The 25,545-nt window shown below is 39.9% G+C and overlaps 1 protein-coding gene and 1 long non-coding RNA gene across 4 annotated transcripts in view; one reads left to right on the top strand and one right to left on the bottom strand.

The window, feature by feature from the left end:
- Nucleotides 1–20,845, bottom strand: part of G3BP1 (G3BP stress granule assembly factor 1) — a 30,428-nt gene extending 9,583 nt beyond the window's left edge. The window contains exons 1-6 of the mRNA XM_007188613.2: nt 20,701–20,845; nt 7,143–7,255; nt 4,726–4,807; nt 4,078–4,251; nt 1,377–1,467; nt 354–447 (exon numbers count right to left, since the gene is read on the bottom strand). Coding sequence (XP_007188675.2) covers nt 354–447; nt 1,377–1,467; nt 4,078–4,251; nt 4,726–4,807; nt 7,143–7,237 — 536 coding nt within the window. The 5' untranslated portion in view covers nt 7,238–7,255; nt 20,701–20,845. The remainder of the gene's footprint in view (nt 1–353; nt 448–1,376; nt 1,468–4,077; nt 4,252–4,725; nt 4,808–7,142; nt 7,256–20,700) is intronic.
- Nucleotides 20,846–21,309: 464 nt separating this feature from the next.
- On the top strand, nt 21,310–24,596 carry LOC103007513 (uncharacterized). 3 transcript variants are annotated; one of them, XR_451572.2, is made up of 3 exons: nt 21,310–21,713; nt 23,498–23,656; nt 24,255–24,596. It is a non-coding gene; the product is annotated as an uncharacterized LOC103007513 (long non-coding RNA). The 3 variants fall into 3 exon arrangements; XR_451573.2 differs by having other exon boundaries at nt 23,458–23,656; XR_009007155.1 differs by lacking the exon at nt 21,310–21,713 and adding an exon at nt 22,358–22,466 and having other exon boundaries at nt 23,458–23,656.
- The last annotated feature ends 949 nt before the right edge of the window (nt 24,597–25,545 follow it).

Here is a 25,545-nt window from a genome sequence, read left to right as displayed (position 1 = left end):
TGAAGTTCTTTATTGCTACTTAACTCATGTCTGAATTTCTGTCAATTTATGTCTAAGTCCTTGCACACCTTCCATCTCAAAAGCACTTAAAGCTATGCCTTGATGTATTAAATACTTGATAAAACCAAACCAAAAAGCAACTGATAGATACTATTTAAGCAGTCCTCAGACTGCAATCTATATTAAACAAGTTATAATTTATGTTACATACCAAAAGCAAACCCTTTCTTCTGGGAAATTATCACTATTTTCTGAGATAATTCTGAGCATTATGGCTGCCCTCCAACAAACAGAAAGACTAAACAACTCAAATTCTCATGCAGCTCTGGACACATGAACAAAGTTTTCCTTACCTGACAGTTTGATCATAGAAAGTTCCAGAATCATCAGGAACCACCTCAGGTGTCTGCTGTCTTTCTTCAGGTTCCTCTACTTCTTCTTCAGATTCTAAATGAGAAAAGAAACTTAACATACTTGTGCTCACTTAACTCACAAATATATTCACTTGCACAATGTTCATCATGATAAAAAAGGCAATGAAATAAAAAAAGTACACATACATAAAAAGATAAAGAAAATTGGGTAAAATCATGACGTAGGCTTTAAGGACAGAATTAAGGCCATCGTACAGTTTGGGTTATAAGCATGAAGTCTGAGGTCATATTGCCAGCAATCCAACGAAGGTTCTACCACCTAACTAGCTATATGACCTCTGTGCATTTCAGTGCCCTAATTTATTAAAAGGGAACAATAGTTCCTAAAATACTTATCTGTAAGGCTGTTGTATTATACAATAAATACAAAGCACTTAGAATTCTGAGTCATACAGAAAACACTAAAATACTAATCACTCTTAGCATTTAGAGACAATTCTCCATGGGTCGCTTGTGTTTCTGCACATCTTACAGCTGAGGCAATGGCTAACCTTTGTTCCAGACTACCTTTTAAGAATATTTATACAGCAACACTCTCGGAAAACGGTGTCTCTCTCCAGAGCAACGGGCAGGTGTGTTTGCTACCCCATTATAAGGTTTTGGTTGCTGAAACTTAGGTTCCACTCTAGTAATGCACCCCACTGCACTGCAGGTATCATCTAAACTTCTGCAGTGTCCTACTGAAACTATGGCCAAGATGCTACTATTGTTGCTGTAATAACCTGTCTACTTCTGACTTAGGAGTTTGATGTCTTCTACCAATATCAGTGAAGTAGACTAACCTATCAGCCTCAAGTAGGTTAAAATCTCCAACCCTTCTTATGCCTTGACAATTAAAAGTTACTAATGAAAGATACAGAGAATTATGAAAACATTCAAGAAACCTACACTCTCTTCAGGTCAATCTGATGCCATCCAAAAAAATTTAGACAAGTAACTTACCTTCCTGAGGCTCAGTGACAAAGCCACCAAAGACCTCATCTTGGTATCTGAAGATATCATTATGAACATAGAACTTATTTGCAACAGAGCCCTGCAATGCCAACAGAAAGTTTTCATTTATTCAGCAAACTTTTAAAATTCCACATCACCCTACACACCATCGTTCTCAACTAAAGGCAATACTGCCCACCCCAGGAGACATTTGGCAACTTCGGGAGACATTTCAGGTTTCCCATCGGGGAGGAGAGCTGACAACTACTAAGGAGAGGGCAGGGACGCTGCCAGACACCCTACGCTGCACAGGACAGCCCCACAGCAAGCAGTCACCCAGCCCCAAATGCCAATAAGGTCAAGGCTGAAAGGATCCCTGCTTTCCATTACATACTGTGTGCTAAAAATACCACCAGGTGAATATCCAAAAACTGACAAACTCTAAGTATTTAAGATGCCAAAGCCCAGACTTCAAATCATTTCTTGAACAATAAATACATATTACCAACTACAACAGATATTTTAAAATTCGCTAAATCTCTATCCAAGAATATTGACACAAGCACTCAAACGTGTAGCTAAAAAGGTTTGCCTACCCTAGGTATGAAACACCTACATTGAAATCCAACTATGTCATTTACTAGTCATTCAATTTCTAAGGCTGTTTCTTCATCTGCAAAATGAAGGATACCAACTTGTACTTTAGAGCTTTGAATATTAAATGAGACAGTTTATGTAACAATCCATTATACTATGGTAATGTTAGGATCTTCCTCTCTAAAGGCAAAAAAGAACTAAATTTAGAATAATTAATAATCATCCCATGATTCCTTGAATATTTAGAAGTCCATCAACAATTTTAACACTATAGATTATCTAAGCCTTCCTCTAAAAATCATGACTAAAACGACTTCATGTAATTTTTCAAATAGACAACTGAGTTATTTTATATCCAAACAGTAAAATGATGGGGATTTTAGATTCACTACCCTTCAACAGAAAATTATCTGACGAGTAATGCTAGAGAAAACTTTTAGTCAGCAGGTCCTCTTGGAGCCCCTTCCACATGCTCACACAGATAGGATTCCTGACTTTGTTCATCGTGGACCAGTCGAGAAGGCAGTACAAATGCAATTAATCAACATAAACCTGTAGTCCTTTCATAAGCATGATAACTAAAAAAAAAACAGGGCTCCTTGAAGAAACAGCTGACTCCAGAACTGGGGTTGTGGCTGGAGCAGGGAGAGTGCAAGGTGAGCCTGAAACATCTGTGCCACAAACTGCCCCCCCCGCAAAAAACCCCCCAAAACAAACAAACAAACAAAAAAAACAGAAACCCGCTTGAAGGGGTTCACACCTAGCAGATCCTAGGACACTTCAGAAATCAATAAAAAATTAACTAAATCCATTAAATAAACAAAGACCCCATGATAGACAGAAGAAAAGGCAAAGTTCTTTACAGTAGAATGCCAACTAATAAATAAAGAATTAGATGATCACCATTTGTAGCCATGAGAGTAGCAACTGATTCTGGCAAGAATCAATGAATGCTAAAACTAGCGCCTAAAAGTTTGATGAAGAACAAAGTACACGCACAGTCTCAAAGGAGCACCCACAATTTACTTACTAATGAGAAAAGTAAAAGCACTAACTTTACAGTGGCAAAACCTGGTGACCATCACCTTAACTAAGTAATACTAATAATGGGACTAAATGACATCAAGTGCTACCTAATGTGAGGCACTGAAAGACACGTATAACCTAAAACTAATTATAAGGAAATATCAGACAATTCAAACTGACGCATTCTACACGGTAATTTGATTGTCCTCTTTAACAACATCAATGTCTTGAAAAACAAAATATTAATGAATTATAGCAGATTAAAGGAGCCTAAAGAGACATGACAGCTATATGCAATGTGTAATTCTGAACTGAACCTTGGACAAGGAAAAAAAAATTACTATTCTTTGTATTATTGGGACAATAACCAAAACTTAAATGTGGACTATAGATGGATAATTGTATTACAAATACTTCTTGAATTTGATAACTGTACTTTGGTTATGGAAGAGAAATCCTTATTCTTAAGAAGTGCTCACTTAAGTACTGGAGGATGACTGGGCATAATATCTCCAATTTTTTTTCTTTTTTTAAATTTTATTTATTTATCTAATTTTGGCTGTGCTGGGTCTTCGTTGCGGCACATGGGCTTTCTCTAGTTGCAGTGAGTGGGGACTACTCTTCGTGGCGGTGTGCGGGCTTCTCATTGAGGTGGCTTCTCTTGTTGTGGAGCATGGGCTCTAGGTGTGCAGGCTTCAGTAGTTGTGGCGTGAGGGCTCAGTAGTTGTGGCTCGCGGGCTCTAGAGTGCAGGCTCAGTAGTTGTGGCGCACGGGCTTAGTTGCTCCACAGCATGTGGGATCTTCCCAGACCAGGGATCGAACCCATGTCCCCTGCATTGGCAGGTGGATTCTTAACCACTGTGCCACCAGGGAAGTCCTCCAATTTACTTTTAAAATAGTTTAGAATTAAAAATGATAGGTAAATAGGAAAAGAATTATAAATGTGTGGGCAAATGTGGCTCTAGGTAAGATATATGTAAGAGTACTTCTGCACTATTATTTCAACTTTTCTGTGTATTTAAAATTTCAAAATGAACAGTTTTTAAAAAGACATGTACAACCTTTCATTGTTATTTTTTTTTCATACCTCAGGAGCAAGGACAAAGGTCTGCATGAATCTCCTCAAAGCCTGGTTGTTATTAGAGAGCAAGCCCATCACCTGGACCACCACACCGTCATTCAGGGTGGCATGAGCATCGACATGACGGATCTTAGTGTGGCAATTGGTGAAATTTTGTGACATCACTTTCCTATGGATTTCCTAAGGAATCGAGGGAAGAGAATGCAGAATCTCCAAGAACAACAAAAAACTTTCTAACACAACAAAGATAGAGCATTTACCTGTGCACATTTAAATTACAAACTACACAGACCCCACTGTAATTTGTCTTAGTACAGTATATTCCCAATGACACCTTAACCTTAATTATTAAAATTATTGTCCTTAACTAACTACACTAAAATGTTTACAATAGATGATCCCCATGCTAAAACCTATTATCTTCTAACATAAAAAAACTTCAGAATATATCATACAAAATGAACAAAAGTGACATTATAAGCTTTTCAATGATTATCATATAAACCAAGTAGTTACTGAATACCTAAATTTCTAAACAGAAGTTGAGAAATTTGATCTTTAAATATCAACAAACGTATCAAGCATGCATCCACCTCAATTCTATGGGTTATTTTCTAGCTGCTCAACAGCCTACACGAAGCTTGTTATGCTTACTTTCTGTCCATAGACCGCATCTGCTGGCTTTCCATTTGAATCCAATCCCCCATGGACATAAGAAGAGTTCTTTCCATAAAATCTGTAAAACAGAAAGATACTTGTCATCTTCAAGTATCCTAAGACCAGGTATTTACTGTTCATGTTTGAACCCATCTGTCTCACTAGTACATTCTTGGAGGCAGCAATGTGTTTTCTTTTTCATCTTCGTATGCAATCATATATGCATCACCTACATGTCACAACATTTGCTGAATGGGAATGAATCTGGTCAAGGAATTTTTACAAGTCACAAGTTTCAGGTCTCAGGAAAGGATGATCATGTTGGGAAGGATCTTGTAGTTCATGTCAGGAAGGCCACTTAAAATAAAAGTTCCGGGGCTTCCCTGGTGGCGCAGTGGTTGAGAATCTGCCTGCCAACGCAGGGAACACGGGTTCGAGCCCTGGTCTGGGAAGATCCCACATGCCGCGGAGCAACTAAGCCCGTGAGCCACAACTACTGAGCCTGCGCATCTGGAGTCTGCACGTCTGGAGCCTGTGCTCCGCAACGGGAGAGGCTGCGACAGTGAGAGGCCCGCGCACCGCGATGAAGAGTGGCCCCAGCTCGCCGCAACTGGAGAAAGCCCTCACACAGAAACGAAGACCCAACACAGCCAAAAATAAATATAAATTAATTAATTAATTAAAAAAAAAAAAAAAAAGTTCCTGTTTTCACTCAAGGAGACCACAGGTAGTCTTGATATAGATGAGGACATCTATACTCTCTACCGACTTAGAGAGTCCTTTTATATCTGAGAATGCATGTGATGAGTTCCCATTAAAAACCCAGTAACTCAGGCAGATGGGTTTTAGGAGTAGTTTAACAATTTTTGCTGATGCATTAAGAGCTTCAGACGTAAATCTTCATAGCTTTAATTCACCTATATCCTCAAAATTGTCTTGTTTTCATTACAACAATACTGAATTAGGGAAGCGCCAACAACACCCCGCCCCAACACACACACTGACACACAGAAAATACCCTAACTTGGGGATAATCACTTTTAGGATTTCTTGACACTTGTACTCTAAATTAACAATTTTTCACAAATAAGCCCATACATGTCATTCTACATCCTGATTGTTTTTTCCTCCAAAAAAGGGACAGATCTGGGGCCTTAAGGATCCCAAAAGTACCTTTCAACTTTCAAAGTTATTAAAAGGCTGCACATCAGCCAGTCAATCAGTTCACTGCTGGCTAATCCACTTTTCATTGCATCTAAAATGTACCTCAGAGATGAAATGTGAAAAACAGATGTGTTAGAACCAGTAAATAACAATATTGACAAGAAATGTATTTGGTTAGTTTGTTTCAACTCCTGCTCCACTTTAAATTCCAAATGTATCTAACTTCTAAAGGCACAGAATACAATTGACCAAAAAAAACAACAAAAAGGGGGCAAAGAAAGGTTTAGGGCTTGTTCTATCACTTAATAGGTTTGTGAGTACCAGCAAATTTTTAACCCCTTAGTGTCTTTATCTGTAAAATGAAGTTAACTATCCTACAATGCCTTACTAAGAGGTTTTTATAAAGATCAAGAAGAAAAAGGTAAAAGTGTTTTGGAAATGATAAAGCCTTAAAAAAAAAACACAAGTGATACTTTACATTTTCAGAACAAGGACTCAAAACGAATTTAAAAACATTCCTTTACACCTAATAATCATGTGGTATCCAATATGCAAACTGGCAAGATACAGAAGAAAAAATAGTTCTGGTCCAACAAACACACATTTTAGAATTTCTAAAAAATATTCTAATAAGTCCACATAAACAAACTTAAGAGCTTTGTATAATGCAGCATTGTTTGTAAGAGGAAATAATGGAAGCAACTTACATATTCATCATTAGGGGATTAAAAAATACGTTACACCTCTGGAAAATGAAAACCTTGTGGGTAACAAAATAAATGTGATACATGTACTACCCTTGTAAGATGATCACAGATTATCAAATAAAAAAGCTAAAACACAGTATAATAAAAAAATTTGCACCTACATAGAAAAATCGTTAGCATATCAACACAAAAGTATGTGATTAAAGGAACACTCTTGCATCTTCTTCAATACATTCTTACTAAATAATTCATGATTCACCAAAAACAGCAAAACGGAAAACAAAATCAAAAGCACAAAAATTATACGTTTACATTATCAAGCATTACTTTTCTGATAATGTATAGGCAACTTAGACTAATTTTTAAATAATATTTGTATATTCTACTATTACATAATTTGAACAACCATCACTTTTTGGTACTTACAAAGCAATTTTATGCAGTAACCCTAGAAGGTGCATGATGAATAAGAGAATCTTAAGGATAAGTACCCACACACTAAAACACAGCATTAGACGATGCTCAGGGAAAAAAAGGTCTTACCTGTGTAGCATGTCTGGGGCCTGGTTCAGCAGTGTGTAATACTGTCTCACAAATTCCCGCCCGACCAGCAGGGGACTAGGCTTCTCCATAACCATTGCTTTGGTCAATTCAACCTGGAAAAAAAAAGTCAAGTATGTTCAACCTGAAAGATCAAGTACAAGGGGAGAAAGGGTCAGGGGAGCAGACTGAATCATTTAGCTGAGACCGACTCATAGACCGACAGGATCACTTCAGCAATTCTTGGTTTTTAAAAGGAATAAACACTATAAGAAACAAACAAAACCCACAGACCAGTGAGGTTTTATATATTCAAATTTACTGTAATCAGATGAATGCTATGGGGGAAAAAAATCACTACTAAGAATTAATTCATCATTATTCCCAATATTCAATTTCCTTAAACTTAATATAAGAACTTCAAAGGTACATATTGCCAACATGCATCCTATCATAACTTTCCCAAGCCAATAAAATCAATTAAGAGTGTTCCACTTGTAATATTACAACATATTACTATGGCAATATTAGGTTCAAGGGTGATAAATATATATTTGACAATACAGACACATACTATCACATTTTTAGTCAAACTAAATCAGAGAAATTTTTACTACCTTTAAAAATGAAAAAAAAAATCTAAAATGAAAAACAATAGGCAGAAAGTAACAAATGATGTTTTTACTCAACAAAATAATCCCTACCACCTCAAAATTATGACTTAAAGTATGCTGGAGTGTTAAGAAAGGCACCTGGCACACAGTAAGTTCTCAATTACTGCCTGTTATTATTTTTTAAAAAACCCTTTCAAAAAAATATTTGGGGCTTCCCTGGTGGCGCAGTGGTTGAGTCTGCCTGCTAATGCAGGGGACACGGGTTCGAGCCCTGGTCTGGGAAGATCCCACATGCCGCGGAGCGGCTACGCCCGTGAGCCACAACTGCTGAGCCCGTGAGCCACAACTGCTGAGCCTGCGCGTCTGGAGCCTGTGCTCCGCAAAGGGAGAGGCCACGATAGAGAGAGGCCCGCGCACCGCGATGAGGAATGGCCCCCGCTTGCCGCAGCTAGAGGAAGCCCTCGCACAGAAATGAAGACCCAACACAGCCAAATAAATAAATAAATAAATAAATAAATAATAATTAAAGGTGCTAATAATTTAAAAAAAAAAAAATTTGGCATGAGATAATCCAAGTTTTCATTTGAGGAGATAAAATCATCCCGAACTTGATAAACATAAAGGCAAACAGAGGTACGTATAATTACAGTATAAAGGAACAATGAGAGAAATTGTATTTCAGTTTTCCTAAAGAATGGGCAAAATGGATCGAGTTTGGTTGGTCAATTCCTGTACAAGCAATCTGTGGAGATGTTTATCCTCATCTAGTGCATGACTGCATTATTCTTGAATACCTAGACCATTTATTACTTGTTTCACCAAGATCTAAGAAACTAGACTAATAACATCAACCTAATTGCACCCTTTGATACTGCCAAGTAGTCTCATTATAATATAAATTTCTAAATAATATTTTATCAAATATTGCTTCCCACATCCAATATTCCCATGAAAAATGATGAAAATCCTCCAGGTTATATATGAAAGGTAAGAAAAATAAAAACTTATAGACCACATCTGGAACTTCTCCTTTCCCTGTGAGATTATCTAGATAATTCAAATTAAAAAAAAAAAACTCAGTTTGATTACCATTATCATCAGTGTTTTATTTCAGGTCATTGCCATAAAGCCAAGAAAGTTAACATATTTATACAGTAAACTGATCTTTACCTCATTTGTGAATTTTTCTTTAACTGTTATACTTCTGAAGCTTGTCAGAGAAATCCGTATCATTCACCGAGTTTCTTTATTAGTTTAACAGTTTAATATAATTGAATATTTTGCATACTAGGTTCTTAATTAGCATTTTAAAATGTTCCAAACAGATGGTACTTTATTCCAGGGTTACCTCAAATAGCCTTGCATACTCCCAAGGCTTATATTCACACTATGGTTCCATTAAGGTGGAAACTCCAGCTCAAGTCTCTCCTTTAAGCTCTTCTATAATAAATATCAACCAATCAGCTCGAGGGAAATGGTAGCAGTATTTAAAAATAATCTTTCTGTCAATTATATCTCAATAATTGAGAAAAAAAGAAATAAATAATATTCCATGTGCGTAAATACACATAGCATTTTAGTGAAAAGAAACTATATTGCTTCAATATTTAAAAAAAAAAAAAAAGGACTGATTCTTAAAATAGCCAAAAGCATCAAGAATTCTACGTAAGTCATGGTCAGATAAAAATAACATTTTGAAAGAAGGCTGCAAGCTTCTTTGAAGTCATAAAGTTTCTTAAGAGTAGAGACCATTTCTTATGCAACTTTCTAGCCCTAAAACTTAAGAGTGTCTGACACACTCAGGAATAAAAAGCTTTCTTTCATTCATCATTCTCAACACAAGTGGAGATTAGAATTTTATAAAAGCAAAACAGACTTCTGATCATCCATTTGTCAGACTGAACTATCAGGTTGTCCAGAATTCAGATTATGACCGCAGATACATTTTTTTTTCAATGATTAAGAAAAGGCCAAAGAGAAAACTAAGCTACGGTGCTAAAAAAACAAAAGCTGCCTGAGATGGAACAGACTGGGAAGGACTGGAGGGGAACTGGCTGGGGTGAGAGGACTGTATGCATTTGGGTGATGGCTACCTGTATACAACTAAAAAAACTTTTCAAACTAAACCCTTAAATTCTATTAATTTTATGGTTTGTAAATTATGCCTCAAAAAATCTAAATAAAAATGCTTCCACATTAAAAAAAATCCTGAAGACATCATAAAATGTTTTAGAATAATTAAGAGTACTGAACCACCCAATAGCACCAGTGACTACAAAATGTTTAGGGAAGTTCTTCAGTAATCTAAGACCATCCACTCAAAGTTTTGTGAATAACCTTGTCTATTTGATCATCATTCTCAGTAAAAAAAAAAAAAAATGCAGAAAATTTTGGCAATTTGAGCCCAAAAGATTTAGTCTATACAAACAGACTCAATCAATTCTCATTAGAAAAATTGTATTTGGTAAATCACCACCCTGAAATCTCCACCTTTATTTCTGGTCCAAACATAAAACAGAAGCTATGAGAAATATGTAAACTAACATCATACCCTCCTGAAAATAAAGTCTTTAATCTCTAGAACTCTCAATTCTGTCAAATCTAAAATAATGAAAGTAAACAAAATCAAATGGCATCATCTCAGAAAAGCTGATGTTTTACCAGTTACTGATCCACTGTGACAATTAGAAACTATGCATACCAATGAAAATACATGCTAAAAATACATGAGATCCTCCCTCATTTATTAAATACTCCTGAAACACTGTGTCCTTTTAGAAGAGGTTTTACAAATTTATAATACTATGGATTCTGGCTGTTCCTTATATAACAGCATATGCCAATGGATACATTATTGGTTGGACTATGAAGCATGTACCAAAATCAGAAATAAGAGACAAACTAGATAGTCTTATTATTTTAATTATCAACAGCAATTCCCCCTTCCCCATGCTGATGTGAAGACTGGAAGACTTCCTAAAAGATACATGCCACTCTCCCAAGACAAAGTAAGTTCGTTGAACATTCCAAGTAATTCCAAATTGGAGATCACTCCCTTGCAACACTGCTTTCAGATCTACAGGATAAACCTTTTGGGGTATATATTACAAATCACTCAAAAGTAATATTCCTAAAAATGATATAAAATAAAATCATTGTGGTCTAGAAAGATCAGTGATGAAAGAAACAGGACCTAGGAAGAATAAAGGGGGAAGAAGCAAATCACTCACTTCCACTAAAGTTTACTTTCCATTAATTTTATATCCAAGTTTGTAATATTGTGAATGTCATAATATGCCAAAATTGTACTCTACAAAGGGGACAAGAAAAATACATTTTAAAAATTATACTTTCCCTTAAAATTTTTTTCAAGAAATACTGAAAAAGTCCTAGTTTAGGGAAAGGGGAAGAACAGAACAGTTCTTGACCTCAAGAAGTAAAGAAAAACTTGGCCACTTAGAAATACTTAAGGAAGCAAAGATAGTAAACAATACCTTCAGTTTACCAGTTCTAACTGCACTGGTAAATCTAAGACCAGTAAGATATAACAAGTGAACAGTGAAACTGAGTGCTCTACTTTAAAACAGTGAATGAGTATTTGAGATGCAACAAAAGGAAACCTTCAAATTTTCTCTGACCAATTCTCACTGGGCAAAATTCTAACACTAGTTGTGCTCCTGAGCTAGTAACAATCTCTGGTGCCCTCAGTTCTTTCATCTTTAAAATTAAAATCATAACTGCAAGAATTAAGTGTCTGGTAGTAAGCAATAAATGTTAGCTGTTACTATTACTTTTACTATTATAACTATTAACTATAGTGAAAGAAAACATTTCTACATCCCACCATTTTCTGTCACCCAGAAGATTATTTAACTATTTTGCTAGCAAAATAAAAAGAGGATTATCTCCTGAGAGAATAAGAATTTTTCTAGAGTATCTTGGACTACGGAAGCCTAAGCACTTAATGTAAAACTACTTTTTAGTGAACTTCTAGGTTGACTTGATGACTGCAGTGGTCTACTCATGAATGCCACACAGAGTCACCTGTATGCCCACAGAATGTAACTGGCCCAATTAAACTGTAAAACCAAATGACGTTCACATCTTAATATCTTAACTTTTAAAACATGCATCACGAAGCTACAATAAATTTAGGTACGCTTATGCTATGTTAGATATAAAAATTTCTGCTCTCTTTAAAAAAACATATATAAAGCATTAAGTTTTACTTTTCTGCTGAACACTGCTAAAAATTTATTTTATTCTTAGGCTAGGAAAATAAGTTTGCTGAAGTATTTCTAAAACAATTTTTATTCATCGCAGTCATAAAGAATATTTCCCCTGAGAAAAACTACAAGAAAATATGAATCAAAATGTTTATTTCACATTAGCAACCTAAAAACTGAGAATACTGACCACTTCCTTTTTTTTGGGGGGGGGGGGGGGAAGGGGGGTGTTTATATTATGAAATAATCCATACAAAAAGTACTATATAAAAAACACAAGGTGTAAATACATACAACATAAGGTTTAAAGGTATTCACCGTTTCATTACCTGTGTTATAGAAAATTATATTTTGTTCCATATAATATATATAAAACATTTTTAAAGGAATACTATGTGCCTGTTAAAAAGAATAAAACTCATAGACCTCTGAATTGCTGGAATGTCCTGGGATGAACATGAATTACTTTCAGAATAAAAGAAAAAGAAAAACGCAACAAAGGGTACCAACATCCAATAATTTATGACCTGTTATCTTACATATTCTAGCTCTTAAAACAAAATGATCTTTAAAAATCCCTGTAAGGGACTTCCCTGGTGGCGCAGTGGTTAAGAATCCACCTGCCAATGCAGGGGACACAGGTTCGATCCTTGGTCCGGGAAGATCCCACATGCCGCAGAGCAACTAAGCCTGTGGGTCACAACTACTGAGCCTGCGCGTCTGGAGCCTGTGCTCTGCAACAAGAGAGGCCGCGACAGCGAGAGGCCCGCGCACCGCAATGAAGAGTGGCCCCCGCTCACCACAACTAGAGAAAGCCCTCGCACAGAAACGAAGATCCAACACACCCATAAAATAAAAATAAATTAATTAATTTAAAAAAAAAAAAAAAAAGAATCCGCCTGCCAATGCAGAGGACACGGATTCGAACCCTGGTCCGGGAAGATCCCACATGCCGTGGAGCAACTAAGCCCATGCGCCACAGCTACTGAGTCTACGCTCTAGAGCCTGCGAGCCACAACTACTGAAGCCTGCGCGCCTAGAGCCCGTGCTCCACAACAAGGGAAGCCACCGCAATGAGAAGCCTGCGCACCTCAACGAAGAGTAGTCCCGCTCTCTGCAACTAGAGAAAGCCCGCGCGCAGCAACGAAGACCCTACGCAGCCAAAAATAAGTAAGTAAATAATTTTTTAAAAAATAAATACATCAGCTTGGAATTTAAAAAAAGAAACAAAAAGTCACTTGCCAAATAAGTACTGTATGATAGCCTTGAAATGTTTAAGTGTTTTTAGTATACACAAAACAATAGCAGAATTGTTCATAGATACATCAGTAAATTTATTTTTAAAACAGTCTGGATGTAAAACTAGACAAATAGATCCATGAAACAGGATAAAGAAATATATTCACATATAAATGGACAATTGATTTCCAAAAGTGCAGACAATTCAGTAGAAAAAGGATACTCTTTTCAACAAATGGTGCTAGAACAACTGCACATCCATATATAGAAATAAAGAGAACCTCAATTCAAGACTCACAGAATATTAAAATTTACTTAATAGTTTTAGGTTTTACCTAAAACTATAAAACTTCTAAAGAAAATCTGAATGACAGTGAGTCATTTTTGGATACAACACTAAAAACGTGATCTATAAGAGCACAGATTGATAATGTGAACTCCATCAAAATTAAAACCTTCCAGGGACTTCCCTGGCGGTCCAGTGGTTAAGACTCCGCGCTTCTACTGCAGGGGGTGCAGGTTTGATCCCCGGTCAGGGAAGTAGGATCTCGTATGCCGCACAGCATAGCCAAAATAAACAAATAAATAAAAACTTTCACTTTGCAAAGACACTATCAAGAGAATGAAAAGGCAAAGCAGGCTTGAGGTAACTATTTGCAAAGCAACTTGTATACAGAATATATTAAAGAACTCTCAAAACTGAAAAACAACTAAAAAATATGAGCGACAAATCTGAGGAGACAATTCAACAAAGAAATTATTTGAATGTCAAATAAGCACACGAAAAATGCTGAACATCAACACCGTTAGTAATTATAGAAATGCAAATTAAAACCACAGTAAAGTACCACTACACACCTGTCAGAATGACAACTTAAAAGGCTGATAATACAGTGTTGGCCAGGGTATCGAGGAAATGGAACCCTCAAACATTGCTGGCGGGAATGTAAAATGGTACAACCACGTTGTAAAAGTTAGGCGGTTTCTTAAGAAGTTTTATTTGTAATAGCTAAAGGCTGGAAACAAACCAATGTCCATCAACAGGTGAATGGATAAACAAATTGTGGTATATTTACAGAATAGAACAAACAGTATTACTCAGCAATTTTTTTTTTAAAAGCACATATTGTATGATTCCATTTACATAAAAATTCTAGAAAGTATAAACTGATCTTCAGTGACAGAAAGCAGATAAGGGATCCCTGGGGGCAGAAGAGGAGGGAGAGTGGATAGGAAAGACGGAATGCAAAGGAGCATGAGAAAACTTTTGGGGATGATAGCTATTTTCACTATCTTGATTGTGGTGGTTTCATAGGTATAAACAATGCCAAAAGCTATCAGATTCTACACTTGAAATATGTGCAGTTTATTGTATGTCAATTATACCTCAATAAAGCTGTTTTTTAACCCATCAATATAATAGCTTGGAAAGACAAAAGGTCATCTCAGGGGAAGAGAGCAGAATGGGAACCTGTACCGGAAAAAAAAGCAAATTTAAAAGAGTAACTCAAAATGTTAACTGTCAATTCTGAGTACAATGACATTTAAGGGATCTTTTTACTCTATTGTAATAACCTATCTAAAACACTACGGAAAAATAAACAGCGAGGGTTTCTGTGTACTAACATGAATATGTTGTAAATTTTGTTGCAAAGTTATGCTATGTATTCAAACATTTGAAATTTGGCTTAGTTATGAGAAATAAAAATGCTTTCCCAGACCAGAGAAGAAACTACAGAAACCAAGCCGCTTCTGCTCAGATTAAGAGCGGCATGAACTATCACTACATCTACTACTGTTCAATCTATTTTCCAAACTCTTGACATTTACCACCTGTCACTCTCCTTCAAAATTCTTACTGACAACTCCTTGGAGACACAGGACAGGCAAAATACAACATGAGCCTGAAGTACCTGATAAAGAAAGAAAATGCTTAAAAAAAAAAAAAAAAAAAAAAATAGGGGAACATCAAAAGAATACAAGAGTCAAAACTGGAACAATTCAAAAAATAAAGTAATAAGTAAAAAACCAAAAATAAGTTATGAAAACACTGGATTACAACCCCAAAGAATATCCATGAGCCTATACTGACATAACTAAAAATTTAAAAATTAATGGGTGAGTAGTGTTAAAAAATGGGAAAATGAAGAATTAAAAAAATGGGGAGGGCTTCCCTGGTGGCGCAGTGGTTGAGAATCTGCCTGCTAATGCAGGGGACACGGGTTCGAGCCCTGGTCTGGGAAGATCCCACATGCCACGGAGCAGCTGGGCCCGTGAGCCACAATTGCTGAGCCTGCGCGTCTGGAGCCTGTGCCCCGCGACGGGAGGGGCCGCGATAGAGAAAGGCCCGCGCACCGCGATGAAGAGCGGTCCCCGCACCGCGATGAAGAGTGGCCCCCGCTTGCCGCAACTGGAGAAAGCCCTCGCACGAACCGAAGACCCAACACAGCCAAAAATAAATAAATAAATAAATAAAATCAAGTAAAAACTTTAAAAAAAAAAAAAAATGGGGAGAAGAGACAAATCTTTCTTACCTAAGAATTTCAAATGATGGAGAAGAAACAAGGGAAATAAAGAATCACCATGAGAACACCACCATAAGAGCTGCAGGCAAGATCCACTAATGAATGCTAACATTAAGCAGGGAAACTAGAGAAACAGAATATCTGCCTAAGTTCAAAGTGTTTCCCCCAAAATGTTTAGTAACTACAGCGGTAGCTTTAATATATGTCTACAAATTCAAAGATTTTCCTCCTTTAGTGACTAGCTTCTAATGAAAAGAATATGGAAAGGAAAAAAATACTAACCTGGTACACACCACTTTAATCAAGTGATCAAGGTTAAATTCAACCAGGAATGGTATTACGTGCCCCGTGATGCAGTAAGAAGGCTAAGTCACCTCTGTGGTATTCTTCCCAAAATCCATAACCTCAGTCTACTCAACACCAAGTATAACCAAACTGAGATCAAGTGTCAAGGTCATTAAAGAGAAAGAAAATACAAGAAACTGTCACAGATCAGAGAAGAGAAACCAAGGAGACATGAGGACTAACTGCAATGTGGTATCCTGGATTGGATCCTAGAACAGAAAAAAAGGACATTAATGGAAAAACTAAGGAAATCCATATAAGGTCAATCCTTTGTTAATAATACTTTATCAATGTCAATTTATTTTTGAAAAATGGACCATGATTAGGTGAGATGTTAACATTAGTGAAGTTGGGTAAGGGGTATACAAGACATGGCTGTATTGCAACTTGTCTGTAAATCCAAAATTACCTCAAAAAACACGTTTCCTCAAGAGAAAAAAATTCAAGAACTGAGAAACTTAATTCACTAACTTTTCTTGATTTTTAACATCCCTTCCCCAATCCAGCATTAAAAGCTAGTCAGCTAGGTTTATAATTAAGCAACAATCTGTCCTTTCTCACCAAGATGAAAAAATACCGTTAACTATATACTAATGCTTCATCTACGAAATTCCTTAAAAACATGAATTTCCTATGCTTTAGATCTCATAAAGCATAGGTGGATGTATGCCAGGAATCCCTAGGCGTAAGCTCAAGATAGTCCATAAACATGGGATATACTTGAGGCGCAGCTGTTAAAACAAACAAACAAACAAAAAACCCTGGAAAGGCAGGTATGTGCCACTGATGCCTTCTAAAACCTTCAAAGATTTTTTGAATAAGGAAATTCTAAAACCTTCAAAGTTTCTGAACAAGGAAATATATCTAGCACATATCCTTACCAGTTACACCACTTGCTTTACAAAACAGTTTAGACAACTATTTAGGTTACAGAGCTCCAGGTCTTATAAGCAAAAACATGAGAATACCTAAGATGTGTGAATGCACTTTAAAAATACATAAACAGCTATACAAATAAGCAATGATGCTGCCACAAAGCCACTTAACAGCCACCAAGGATGACATTCCTACTAAGCTGAAGTGTGTCCCATCTAGGAAGCCAGCTTTTTTTCTCTGAACCATCTCTAACCATCTCTAATATTTACTTTTTATTAAATACCTGAAATACAGCACCCAGGCTAAACAGCCAAGCAATATGACATAACAGATTGGCCAGAAGGCAGAAGTGGAAATCTATCACTTAAAATCTAAAGACCTGATTTTATTTACAAAGGCCACAGCCTACAAGAGAACTTCTAATAACTTTCTGCTTTGTTAAGCCCCCTCTTCCCACTCTTCATGTGCAGATTTTTCCTAACTCGTCACCGTATCATCAGGCTTGCAATTAAGCTTTCCCAACCAAAGCCAGATAGGGTGACCAAGAATACTATAAATAAATAAATAAACAAACAGACAGAAAGCTGACTTTTGAGATTTAAAAACAAACTTAGTTGTTCACCACAGCGTGATCACCAACTACAAGTGTGATTACAGTTGCTGAATCTTAAATTTAACTCCATGGCTGGAAGGATAGTACTGTACTAAAGGTCCCACTAGATGTTAAAAACTGATTACTGGTGGGGGGGGGGGGGGGTTCTTAGCTACCTACTTTAACAATTATCTCCCTCTTTAAAGTCAGTAAATTTTGTCCAAGGAAGTCTTAAAGCACAATTAAATGAATATACAATGCATATTTGAATTTTGAAGTATTTTAAGAAACAAATCTAACTGCAAAATGTTGAAAGATCAAGTGGGTAATGTTAGTAAACTGGCAAAAAGAAAAACTGGTTTAGGTCACACATTCAGGCTTTATAACAAATTTCATTTTTTTAACACTGCCCCATCCGTCCTAAGAACCATATACAATTCACAAACCTATAAAAATTTAAAACAAACTTCTGCTCTTTACTTTCTAGGCAAAGTACTGAAACAAGTTTAAAAAAATGTAAATTACCAAAAACTGCTGTGAAGTAGGTCACCAAGAAACATTACCAAATCTCCTGGTGTTCCCTTAGCAGACTGTCAGCTGAGAACAGCAAACTAAAGTGAGTTAAATAAAAGAACAAAGAACTACCTACTTTTCTACCAGTTAGAAGAGATACAAAAGCTTAAATTCAAAGGATTTAACAGCAAAAGTAACCTCTAGCTTGGATTGAAGCCAGGCAGACAAGTCTTGTATTATCACAATTTGCTTCAATTCATTTGTTCTTGATCAATGAATACACAAGCGATCAACTGGGCTACGGATCTGTGAAATACCAGCTTTCATATTCCTACCCAACCGATAACCATTTGCCTGAAGCCAAGAACAGTATTTTTTAAAATATCTAAAGGGGAAACTAACAAAAATTTCCCTCAATTAATACACAAAGAACTTTCATTCTGATATATTTCACCTCAAGGAATAATCAGTGGACTCATTAACAGTTTAAATGTAGGTCATTAGTGTTTTAACATTTGATAACTTAAAATGCTAATTCAATAGCTAACTGGTGTATAAATGCAGGTAACTGGAATTGCTACAAGAAGGCAAGTTCCAAAGAAAACAATGTTATACTCTAAAGCTATCTGTCATTCATGGCAACACCAACAAAGGTGCTGGAACCTGTCCAGAAGCTATTTTGATCCTGTATCTACTGCTACTTTCTGTTAAGAAATATGGAAATTACTGGGTAAATGGAAACACAAATGTTTGTTTCCTCATAGCTTTTTAATTTACTTACAAAGATGTAAATTATGTGTTCCCTCTGGCAGCAAATTCTTATACAAAGACCAATTCTAAAAAGTGTCTGCACAAACAAAATAGATAAACTTCTTAAAAAAAAAAGAGAGAGAGAAAGAAAAATGGTCGACAGCCATTCCAATCAAAATTAATTCAGAAGAGCTAGCTCCAAAACTTTTAATGTGGCTTTATCTCAAGTAGAGACATTTGTGATGCAAAGTAATGATTCGGACCTGCAACACAGGAACATTTATTATTTCATTAAGTCAAGGAATAAACTGGCTTTAAAAAAATCTCAGATATAACTCTACTAGAAAAATTTACACTCAAGTCTTTGAAGGTGTCTTCTACGTTTGCATATAACAGGAGCATACACACACCGCTAAATAAATGTACGTAGACAAGTTTTCATCCACGTAAGTTCCCAACTGCCATAAGGGTAAGATTTCCAACACCTCTCAATCACCCCTAATTCACCTAGCTGAGGCTCCACAGAGGTCAAATTTGTCCTGTAGCTGGGCTGCAAGCTTTCCACTCCCATTTCAAATTTTCACTTATACGTCACGGCCAGATCTGAAACTCATCGCTCTGCAACCTCATTTTCTTCAACTACATAAAATGAGGAAGTCCAACTGTCTTCTCGAGGGTCTTTCTCAAAAGCCTGCTCCAATTAAAAAATGAAGAAAGAAGATTCAAGATCTACTATCAGAGCCTAACTTCCTGCTGGCGGGAACTTCCCATCATCAGGCTGTAAGTTTCAAATCTGACGAGGAACACTGTCCAGGATCATTGGGCTTATTCATTTTATTCTATGCTTTTCCCAGAAGCTTTTAGGGCAGCACATCCATCAGCTACCTGTAGGAATATCTGTAGAAAAGAAGCCCAAAAAACCCTTTCTTTTCCTTTGTCATAATCCCACGTCCAACCCTCGTCTCCCTGGAAGCCCTCAACTGGCCCAAGCACAAATGCCCCTGCAGTCGGCCTTCCGAGGCTGATGCTGACCCCAGGGACTAGCGTTCTGGGGGCAAAGATGCCCTAGAGCCGCACAGGGCGCTGGGACAAAGAATAAAACAGGTTCGGTGACTGGGAGTCAGACCGCCTAGGTTCAAACAAATACCCGCCCCTTACGGTCTGTGTGCCTTTGACCGTGTCACTCCACCTCTGGGCCTTCGAGTCCGCTGTAAAAAGAGGAAAAGCATCGTACATACTTCATCGGGGCATTTCGGGAGTAAAGAAGAGACACACAAGTTGCTCCGCACACTGCCTGGCACACAGCGAGGGCTTGGAAAAATGTTAGCTATTATCATCACTCAATACCCATGAACTCGCTGCTCCCCCCTTACTCCTTGTAAAACCTAGGAGCAGCACTTCTGCTTCTCGAGACGAGAAATTCTCATCGCACTTTCGTGTCCCCCACCCAAAGAAAAGCCTCCTCTGGTCTGGGTTAAGCTGGAGACCCCGCCAGGGGAGGAAGGACTCGGCTGGCGCGCGGAGAGGGGCGGGGGTGCAGGCGGGAAAAGCTACCGAGCCGGCCGCGCGGGGCCCCAGGCCCCCGAGATCACCCTGGGGCCCCGGGCGGCGGCTGCGGCTCGCTCTCGCTCGCCGTGGCCTTTGGGCGCGGCACGCGCAAGCGGCGGACGCGGACACGGCCACGCGCGCCGGGCCGGTGGGGGCGGGGGGCGAAGAGCCTCCGCGCGCCCGTGCGTCCGCCGCGCGCCTGCGGCCGTTGCGGCGGGGGGGGGTGGGAGGCGCGCCTCGCGCGGTCGCCGTTAGGACTTCTCCTTCTCACCACAGCCCCAGCTCGTCCTCGTCCTCCCGGGGCCGCCCAGCCCCGCCCACACCTCGGCGTACCTGCACGGCTGAGCGGGAGAGGAACAAGCTCTGCTCCACAGCACAGCAAAATGCAAAAAACCCCTCACGCAACTGCGTCCGCACACACGCGTGTTCCGTCGCCGGGCTATATAAGGGCGATTCAGCCTAACTTGTTGCGGCCAGGTCGGGCACTCTGGTGGCCAATCCCGACTGCGCACCCTGGGCTCTTCGAACAGCAATTGGGTACTGACTCAGGATGAAGGCGTGGCTCTTGATTGGCTTTGACTCATGCCTATGAGACTGTGAGGAGCTCGTTTCCCTAGTAACGGATTGGCACTAAGAGAGACCTATAACTGAAAGGTACGGTGGGAAGGCGGGTGGGAAGTTCTGTGACCGATATCCACAGTAGCCAATAAATATGTGAGGGTGCTCCCATTCGTTACAAAGTCTTCCCCAGGGCGGAGATCCGCTTTCCATGCAGGAGCGGTTGCTCCACAAGGTGGGGCCCGTGTACTTTGGGGAAGTAAACCCCAAGCAACTAGGAGGTGGGCGCCAGGGTGGCCAAGGAAGCCCACCAATCACAGCGCGGGAAGGAGCTGATTGACGCAGGGGTTGGACCGCACCGAGGAGACCTAGCCCCGGGTACGCCGTGCCCTCTGGGGCGGTTCTGAGGCTCTCTGGGCTCCGGTTTCTGTCCTTTTTTCTTTCTTCACTTCTTGGGTGCGGTCCCTGAGGCCCCCTCTCCCGCCTTTTTCTCATAGTTTGGTACCAGGGGAGCCAGGTGGTAAAGTTTCCCGTTGTTTGGTTGTTTTGTTTTGTTTTTCTTTCTTATACCAACTTTTTTATTTCCATGAGGCCGCCTAAGGGCACTTGCTGGCTCCCACCATTAGTCAGCACTCTTGTGGAACAACTGTTCAAGGAAAGCCAGAGGAGAAAGTAACTCCCGTTGTGTACCTAAGATCCTGTAAAAAGGTCGCAGGTGAAAACCGTTGAGTTTGAGGACACCAATTTCTACCCTGCTGTTCTCGGCAAGTGCTGCGGCTTGTCGGCTGGTGGGTGTTCACCGAGGAACGGGAGTATGTAAATTCTCCTATGGGCTTGGGCCTTCCTGCAATATCCTGGGCGTCACCACCATTGTCATTCAGATTTACAGTTGCTTTGGATGTGAGGGCTTATTTCTTCAGGTCGTTGCGTCTTTAAAAGGTAGCTTGTCAGACTCTTATGTGGGGACTGACTTGTTGGCTCAGTGGTTAAGACACGGGTTCGAGCCCTGGTCCGGGAAGATCCCACATGCTGCGGAGCAACTAAGCCCGCGTGTCACAGCTACTGAGCCCACGTGCCTAGAGCCTGTGCTTCCTAACAAGAGAAGCCACCGCAATGAGAAGCCCGCGCACCGCAACAAAAACCCAACGCAGCCAAAAATAAAAATAAATAAATTTATATTAAAAAAAAAAACAAAACTCCTATATGGACACCCCGAAGCTTTCCCGAAACACTTCAGGGGCTAAGTGGCACTCCAGCCGGGTCCTGTCCACGACTCTGTTTTGTTGGGCCTTCTGTTGATCACATGAGCATTTTATATGGAAATACAGAGACCGCCTCTGTCGGTTCTCCTTCCAGGCATGTGACCCTGCGGAAGGGGCTCTCGTTGTTTTGCAAATTTGGAAATGAAGCACGTGAGTCCTCTCTGTTGGGGACGAAGGGACGCAGGCAGCAGCCTGGTGGGGTCGGAGGTGCGGCTCCAGGAGCGAAGTGGGAGCGTCCCTCTGGCCCCCCAGGCCCCTCTCCCGCACTGGCCTCGCTCAGTAAGCATTTATTGAGCTCCAGGGACTGGGGTCAGAGATGACCGAGATGCTGTCCCCGCCCGCTGTCACCCATTCAACAAACCGTGCCTCTGCGGCGTGCCGGGAGCTCCCAAAACTGGGGAACGAGCGTGTGGGGCTCTGGGGGCACCGGAGGGAACTCGGCTCAGAGGAGAGAAGCTGCTAGAGGTTTTCTGGAGTAAGGAACCTCCAGGATCACGTTAGCCTTGCTAAGGAATTTGGACTTTATTCTGAGGGCGTTGGAGAGCCCCTGAAAGGTTTCTTAAAGGGTGAACTAAGAAATTTGCATTTTACAACACGAGTTTACAAATTGAAACGCTAAGGAGAGCGGATTGGCAACACTTCAAATTCACAGATTGGTAATTTAACCCAGGTGGCCTGTGATGGGGGTCAAGGCTATTCTTAATCACATTTGGAGGGAATTTTAAGTGATAACAGCTCTTTTTGTAGGGCTGTTTGGCAGTCTGTTAAAATTGTGTATATCTCCCTTCTTGCTTGATAGCCATGTGTTGTTTTTTTTTTACCAAGAGACATGTACTACGCGTTCATTACAGCACTGTCAGCTTTGTTATGATATTTAAAAACAAAACCTAATTGCTCATCAATTTGCAAACTGATTAACCGGTAATATGCCCATAGTATAGATTACTATGCAGCAGTTTAAAAGAGAATGAGGTCGAACTATACTGATATGAGCCTGTCTCCAGTTGTTAATTGGATTGTTAACTGACAAAAATCAAGTTCAACAAAACATACAGTGAATTCCCATTTATGTTAAAAACGAAAAACCAAAACGCCTGATTTCTGTATGTTAAAATAGGTATGTAAGTGCACCTGGTAAGAATTCTAAATTTAAAACAAGCCATTCCCCCTAGGGATTCCCCTAGGGTGGGAGCAACAAGGATAATATATTATTGCAAAGTTTTACAGTGAGACTGTGTTCATGTACTGTGTTGTCTCTGTGTTGCTATAGTTATCCATGCACAATCCTGTATGGTTTTGCTGTCTAATAGTGGGTAGGAAGAAAGGAAGAGGAAATGGATTACCAGAGTGAGAAGGTGGACAAGACCCTTCCGGTGGCTGTGACTGTCTTCCACAGGAGAGAACAAGTTGGCATCTTCCTGTGGTCATTTACCTCAGGATCCAGATGCTGGATACTTAGTAAATGTTCAGTGAGTAATTTACCACCATGGATGTGTCTGAAGCGCTTTTTCTCAAGATGGAGGAGATTTTGCCCCCAGGAGACATATGATCTTTTCACAACTAGGTAGAGGGGCTACTGGCATCTAATGGATGGAGGCCTGGGAAGCCCAGGAGAGCCCCCATGATGAAGGGGGCCAAATTAATAGTGCCAGCGGTGAGAACCCTGATGTAGTCACCTAAGGGAGAGTACACGGCCTCCTACTAGTCTTTCTACTGGCAAACAAATTCTGCAAACCCCTCCAGAACACAACTTCACCCTTTTGTTTCTGCCAATTCTCCCCAAAGCTCTGAGAATGGGGGTGGAAATGAAATGGAGCGAGACTCTGTGGGGCCCTTCCTGGTACAAATCCTTTCCATGTCCCGTTTCTTATTTGCTGGAAAAAGACTTCCGGCCTCCTTGACCTTCCTTGAGTTCCAAAGGGGAGGTTCAAACAATTGCTAGTCAGGGAAGGGAGGGAATGCAGAGACAAAGGAGGAGAAGTCAAGAAACAATAGTGCAGCCTTGGGGCAGGGTCTTAGTTCTTCCTGAAGGAAGATACATAACAATATCTTTGAGTTCTTCTGCAGGAACTAAGGCCCCTGCCCAGGTGGAGGATGATAACTTCAGGCTGAGCACAAGATTCCTGGAACCGGGACTTCCCTGGTGGTCCAGTGGTAAAGAATCCACCTTCCAGTGCAGGGGACACGGTTCGATCCCTGGTCGGGGAATTGAGATCCCACATGCTGCGGGGCAACTAAGCCCGAGAGCCACAACTATTGAGCTTGTACGCCTCCGTGAGAGAGCCCACATGCCGCAAACTACAGAGCCCATGCGCCCTGGAGCCCGCGCACCACAACTAGAGAGAGAAGAAACCCGCATGCCACAACTAGAGAAACCTGCACGCCACAACGAAGACCCCAGGCACGCCCAGGCACGCCCAGGCACCGTAAGGATGCATGCCTCAACTAAGTGAGAACAAACGCTCCCGATACCTCACCACCAAGCCAATCAGAAGAAAGTCACACACTCTACAGCCCTCAACCCAAATTTTGCCTGTAAAAATTTCTCCCTGAAAACCGTCAGGAGTTCGGTGGTTTTTGAGGCTGAGTCACCCATTCTCCTTGCATGGCCCTGCAATAAACTTTTCTCTGCTCCAAACTCCGACGTTTCAGTTTGTTTAGCCTCACTGTGCATCTGGCACACAAACTTGTGTTTAGTAACAGAAAAAAGCATGGGCAAGACCCCAGAAAATACACTTTTGTGGAGAGAATGGATGGGTGGTGTATTAGGTAAGGAATGCTCCTAAGAATATCACCTGAATCAGTATTTCCCAAACAAAGCTAATCACTCAGGAAGGGTGATTAAAAATATGTGCCTGTATGTACCTTTCACTGTTAAACTTCTACCTATGAACAAAGACCCAGTGTAATATTATTCATTGAAGCACTGCTTGCAGTAGAGACAAGAAACAACCCAAATGTCGAGCTATATGGGACTGGGTAGTTACAATACAACAATACAGTGCACTCTTGAAACCGTGCAACTCAGATTGGGACTTGAACCCATGGTCTTTTAACTGAGATCACACACCTGTTCTCAGGACTTAATGAAACTCAGGTTCTCCATGTCTCGTCACAGAAGGAGTTCAGTGAGAGACAAAGTGATAGGTAAGAAGTGGATTTATTTAGAGAGAAACACTCCACAGAGTGTGGGCCATCTCAGAAGGTGAGAAAGGCACCAGGGTATGCGGTTGTCAGTTTTTATAGGGGTGGGTAATTTCATAGGCTAATGAGTGGGAGGATTATTCCAGCTATTTTGAGGAAGGGGTGGGGATTTCCAGAAGTTGGGCCACCACCCACTTTTCGACCTTTAGGGTCA

Source organism: Balaenoptera acutorostrata, chromosome 2 (assembly GCF_949987535.1).
Source record: "Balaenoptera acutorostrata chromosome 2, mBalAcu1.1, whole genome shotgun sequence".
Taxonomy (NCBI): Eukaryota; Metazoa; Chordata; class Mammalia; order Artiodactyla; family Balaenopteridae; genus Balaenoptera; species Balaenoptera acutorostrata.
Note: the sequence above shows the minus strand (reverse complement) of the source record. Positions and strands in the feature narration are given on the sequence as shown.